Raw genomic sequence first — 5,827 nt, 5'->3', positions numbered from 1 at the left:
TCCAGGTTGTATATTTTTCCCTCATTGAAAAAGGCATTGGCCCTGGACAGGTATAACATACTGCAGTTCCCCTCTCTGCTCCCATGGCCTAGGCTAAGGGCAGCGTTTGTCTTTCGAAAGCAATGCAGCACAGTGGGAGTTCTCTGCAGCTACCAGCCCCAGCTTGCAAGCCCATGTGTGCGCCTTAAAAAGTGCAGGGCACAGACAGCTGGCTCCCCATGAAAGCCAGCGCAGGAGAGGGAAGGGCGGGGGCCTGGAAACTTTCAGGATCTCCTCCACAGTCACTGCTGATTTGTTGTTGCAAAATCTTAGCAAGGGACTCCAGGACCTAGAGGGAAATGGAGTTTGAAACCTCCGTTGTTTCTGTCTCGAGATTGAAGGGTAAATTGGATATTTTTTTCTTAAAAAAAAAAAAAAAAAAGCCTTTTGTTTTGTTTAGGGTTAAATGCAGATTGGCTTTTTTCAAATCACTTCCAGACACACACAAACCATGGCATGCAATACCCCGCCACTGCTCTCTGCTGCGAGGTCTTGCTCAATACAGCGCCCAGAGCCCGCCTAATGCTCAGTTTCAGATTTCAGGCTGGGGTCCGGGGGAGAGTTTGCAGACAGAAGGGGGTTTGGATGCAGATAGAAGCGGGGAGAACCTTCGCCGGTGACGCTGCGCAGGATGGCAGGGAGCACTCGAGGACAATATATTCAAGCGAATCCATACCCCCCCCACACACACACACACACTTCAGTAAAATGCACGGTTTGTGCAGAAGTGAAGCTTTTTCTGCCCTGGTGCTGCACAGGGACCACTGCATTTAGCTAGTGGCACATAAGAGTCCTGTGGCATCTTATAGACTAACACACGTATTGGAGCATAAGCTTTCGTGGGTGAATACCCACTTCGTCAGACTAACACGGGTACCCCTCTGATACTTCATGGCACATAGGCAGCTCTGCCTACAGTGACCAGAGAGCGGGTGAAAAATCGGGACAGGAGGTTGGGGGGTGATAGGCACCTGTATAAGAAAAATCCCCCAAATATCAGGACTGTCCCTATAAAATCGGGACATCTGGTCACCCTAGTAGCTCCACACACTTCTCGCCAGGACCGGGTCCCTCGGCTGTTCCAGGTGCGATCAACCTGTCAGGGGACCCAGACCGGGCTGCCGCCTCCCAGGCTGCAAAACAAGAAGCAACGCAGGGGGTGGGGGGTAATAGGAGCCTATATAAGAAACAGACGCAAAAATAGGGACTGTCCCTATAAAATCGGGACAGCTGGTCACCCTAAACGCAACGGATCCCATTCGCCCTGCAAAGGGAATCGCCTCCCTGCCCCCTGGCGTGGCCGGGATGGGGGTTTCTGTCGCGCTGCGGAGTTAATACCCCAGGAGGGCTTGCAAAATAAATAAATAAATCAAGCCCAAGCTCCTTGGCCGGAAGGGAAGCAAGGTTTCAAACTGGCCCCCCAGCCCACCCCCTTCCCAATCGGCGCTTCCCGAGGCAGCCCGGGGACGCCGCCTCCCCGTCGCTGATTGGCCCAGGGTGGCTATATTTGACCCCTTCCAGCTTCGCGGCGTCCCAAAAGTTTTGGTGTTTTGGGGAGGGGAACGCGCCTGTCCCTAGCTCCGCGCCGCTGCCCCGGGACCCGTTTCTCCCCTTGGCCCCGCACTGCTCGGTTCTGATCCAAAGGGCCGCCCAGCTGGAATGAATAGATCTGAGCCTAGTTACTGCCGAGAGGAGATATCGCAACCCCGGGGCGGCCGTTCATGGGGCCCCACTGCGGCCCCCGCCGCTGAGCCCGGCCTCGCCTACCAGCCCACCCCGGGGGCAGACTCCGCTTCCAGCCGGACCCCCAGCCCCGAGCCCGGCTTTGGATTTCGCCCAGGCGCGGCGGGGGGAGAGCCAGGCGCGCTCGGGTCCGCGCCCAGCCGCTCGCCGAGCCCGGATCCCGGGTATGGATACAGCCCGACCTCGGGCAAAGCCGAGGGGAAGCCGGGGGACGACTCCCGGATCCGCCGCCCCATGAACGCCTTCATGGTCTGGGCCAAGGACGAGAGGAAGCGGCTGGCGCAGCAGAACCCGGACCTGCACAACGCGGTGCTGAGCAAGATGTTGGGTAAGCGGCGAGGCGACCGGCTGCCCCCCTCCGGGACCCCGGGACCGGCTGCCCCCCGACCCGGGACTGGCTGCCCCCCTCCGGGACCCCGGGACCGGCTGCCCCCCGACCCGGGACTGGCTGCCCCCCTCCGGGACCCCGGGACCGGCTGCCCCCCGACCTGGGACTGGCTGCCCCCCTCCGGGACCCCGGGACCGGCTGCCCCCCGACCCGGGACTAGGGTGCCCAGACAGCAAGTGTGAAAAATCGGGACACGGGTGGGGGTAATAGGTGCCTATAGAAGAAAATGTCCCAACTATCAGGACTGTCCCTATAAAATACCGACATCTGGTCACCCCTGCCCAGGACCCCGGGCAGGCTGCTCCCGCTAGACCTGGGGCAGGCTGCACCCACGGGGGCAGAGGGCACCCACTGGCATAGAAACAGGCGCCCCTCGTTGGATCTGGGCCAGGCTGAAGGCCAGACGGGAGCTGGGGTAAGGATGAGGCTACATGGCTTAGGGCCGGGCTGCAGGTCCCTGGGTGGCTGGAACCGCTGCTGTTGCTAATTCTCCGCCCCCTCTCTTGCCTTGCAAAGGACATTTGCTTATTGGCTTTCCTATCTGGTCAGGGTTTATGTTCCTTTTGGGGGGACAGCGTGCAGTGTCCCATTGCAGGGGGGATCCGGATGCCTGTACCCAGAAAGCGTTGGAATTCTCAGCAGAACGTGGGCTCCTAGTAGACCATTGCAGTCCTCTCTCTCTGCTTCTCTGCAGGGCTGAAGAGTTAAATCCCTATTTTTCTTTTTCTTTTTTGCGGGGTGGGGGGGAGGGACTTGGTATCACTTTTCAGCCCTCTACCCAGAGGGGGGTTAAACTGGAGGTTTGTATGTTGCCGGTTTTTTAACCACATTCTGGATGTGACCTCCCTCCTGCCCCCCAAAGCATTTTCCTCTCTCGTATCTTCATCCATTGCTTCTTTGCAAAGGTCTGTGTGTTCTGGTGCTGAGCTCTTTTAACGGGGTGTGCTTTCCCCTTTCCAGGCCAGTCATGGAAAGCCCTGAGCGCCAGCGACAAGCGCCCCTTCGTGGAGGAAGCGGAGAGGCTGCGAATTCAGCATCTGCAGGACCATCCCAACTACAAGTACCGCCCAAGGAGGAAGAAGCAAGCCAAGAAAATCAAGAGGATGGAACCCAATATCCTTCTCCACAACCTTTCCCAGCCGTGCAGTGACAGCTTCAGCATGAATCATCATAGTGGCAGCCAGTCTGGCCACCACCAGCCTCCCCCACTTAACCACTTCAGAGAACTCCACTCCATGGGGTCGGATATTGAAAACTATGGCTTGCCAACTCCCGAGATGTCTCCCTTGGATGTCTTGGAACAGACCGAGCCAGCGTTTTTCCCTCCTCACATGCAGGATGACTGCAGCATGATCCCCTTTAGAGGCTATCATCCCCATCACCAGATGGAGTTTCCCCAAGAGAAGCCCATGGGGCGGGACATGGCACTGCCCTATGCTCAGACCCCGTCACATTTGGCTGATGCTATGAGGACTCCCCATCCATCTAGCATGTACTACAACCAAATGTGCTCTGGACCGCAGAATGTCCTTTCTGCCCATCTGGGCCAGCTGTCACCCCCTCCTGAAGCCCATCACGTTGACAGTGTAGATCACTTAAATCAAACTGAGCTTTGGACAGATGTTGACCGCAATGAGTTTGACCAGTATTTGAACATGAGCAGGACTCGTCCTGAAACCTCAGGACTCCCTTACCATGTCTCCCTGTCCAAAGTGACTCCGAGAAGTATCTCCTGTGAGGAGAGCAGTTTGATATCTGCATTGTCTGATGCCAGCAGTGCTGTCTACTATAGTCCCTGCATCACAGGCTAGGTCTGCCCCACTGCACAATGCGCTCACCCTGGAGAACGTATGACCCTTCAGTGCAGAGTCTCCTTTAAAAAAGAAAAGCCATCTTCCTTTAACCATTGAGCTCCATAATATTTAGAGTATCTCATTAAATGCATCGCTTTTTTTAAACCATGCTGAAATCACTGATATACTGTATAACTATATAACACAACTAGATGCATTTTCCAACGCAGAGGGTTAACATAGACAAGAGGTCCGCCTATGGCACTCCATCTCTTAACTCTGTGCCAACTGGAAAATATGGCAAAGCTTCTTACACGTTGTTTTCAGCCGGGCATAACTGTAACTTCTAAGATCAGGTTGTTCTACCATGTCTTTAGACAAACTACAGTGATTCATGTCTAAAACAACTGCCAATGGGACCTGCTCAAATTGACCATGTTTAACTGAAGGGCAAACTAAATAGCATGGGAAACCTTGGAGATATTTTTGAAGTGGTTGTTTTAAGACTGGGTGCCTATTAGAGGTGGTTTTTAGCACGGTTTTCACTGTATTCTCAGCAATATATTTTAACTGGGCAACGAGGCTATATTTTTACTAAGCATTTTTTATATATAAAATTATATTTAATGTTTGGGTTTTTTATTATCAAACTTTTTTTAAAAATAAATCAAAGGATATCCATGAGCTCTACAGCATTTATGTAGCGAGGCTGGATTTTAAAAGAAGAAATTTTGGGAGAAAAGGGAATTATGATATCAATATTGTTGAAGAATTGACTAGAATTCTGTACACTCCCTAAACCCGCCCCAAAATAGAACTGCATACTTTTTTGTCTGGAGAGCAAACTGTCCTCTGGTTTGCATACTGGTTCGCTATTAAAACATCATCATATAATTATTCCCATCTTGTGTGCTTGTTGTGTGAACACATATTTTCCGCAAATGCATGTTGTCCCAACCATTTCCAGATTCTTGGATTGCTTGATTAATGTCCTGACAGCCTAGCAATTGTATTAATTTCAATCGTATCACCCGCCAGCGCTGGGAAGCCTTGTAAACGCTCTCCAAAGATATATGAAAGGCGGCTAGTGCTCAGAGAATGTCAGCAGACACAGTCCTCATGGCTGTCTCACCCTCTCTTAAATTTCTCATTTTGTAAGTGTGAAAGATATGTTCTATGGGGAAAGCATCTGTTCTCAGATAAATGACATTTAATAAAACATGTGATATCCTTCTCTTGACATTTGTGTGCCTCTGTGTGGTTATTATTTTGCTAGCACGGCTGTACACTATTATATATGGCCTGATCCCTATGAGTTTTTCCCGTACCCTCATTCGAGTCAAAAAGTGCAAGAATGGGGCCCATAAACGCTGCAAACGGGAAAACTTCTAGCCCGGCCAGTGCAGGTTTGTTCCCTGTAACACATTTTCTAATGCTTTGTTCAGTCTAGTTATAAAACATTCCCAGCGACAGAGCTTCCACCAAGATCGTACGCACCCATTAGAACTTCAGCTTACGTGTTCCTTTTCATTGTTTCAACCCATTGTTATACTCATTTGGGTCCCCCAAAGCAACTCTTATCCCTCTTTCCTATTTTATGCCTCTCACTTTAATTAGTTCTATTTCTTTCTGGTAAATGCAGCATTTGCACCAGAATATTTACAAAGGAAAATGCCAATCTGTTGCATAAATTGCTAGCGGCATCCGTTCATTGAACGCTGGTGATTTAAACCAGATTGATTTAGCCCAAAAAGGCTACTAAAAAAATGGAGAGATGAAAGGTTTTTGTTGTTCTTGGCAGGGATTTGCCATTTAGGGGAGAGGGATAGTTAACAAATGACATGGATTTTCAAGCTTCTCCTAA

At 51.4% G+C, this 5,827-nt stretch overlaps 1 protein-coding gene across 1 annotated transcript; it reads left to right on the top strand.

The window, feature by feature from the left end:
- Positions 1–1,592: 1,592 nt before the first annotated feature.
- SOX18 (SRY-box transcription factor 18) lies at positions 1,593–5,203 on the top strand. The gene is made up of 2 exons (XM_054045499.1): positions 1,593–2,110; positions 3,131–5,203. Exons 1-2 carry the CDS (start codon positions 1,699–1,701, stop codon positions 3,979–3,981), a joined length of 1,263 nt encoding a protein of 420 aa, XP_053901474.1. The 5' UTR covers positions 1,593–1,698; the 3' UTR covers positions 3,982–5,203.
- Positions 5,204–5,827: the final 624 nt, after the last annotated feature.

This window comes from Malaclemys terrapin, chromosome 12, assembly GCF_027887155.1.
Source record: "Malaclemys terrapin pileata isolate rMalTer1 chromosome 12, rMalTer1.hap1, whole genome shotgun sequence".
NCBI lineage: Eukaryota > Metazoa > Chordata > Testudines > Emydidae > Malaclemys > Malaclemys terrapin.
This window is presented reverse-complemented; position numbering and strand designations above follow the sequence as displayed.

What these genes read in the sequence shown, in the direction of transcription:
- SOX18 (XM_054045499.1), top strand. Translation starts at nt 1,699, where the DNA reads ATGAATAGATCTGAGCCTAGTTACTGCCGAGAGGAGATATCGCAACCC. An exon ending in GGTGCTGAGCAAGATGTTGG is followed by an intron (nt 2,111 to 3,130) that starts GTAAGCGGCGAG and finishes TCCCCTTTCCAG; the next exon opens with GCCAGTCATGGAAAGCCCTG.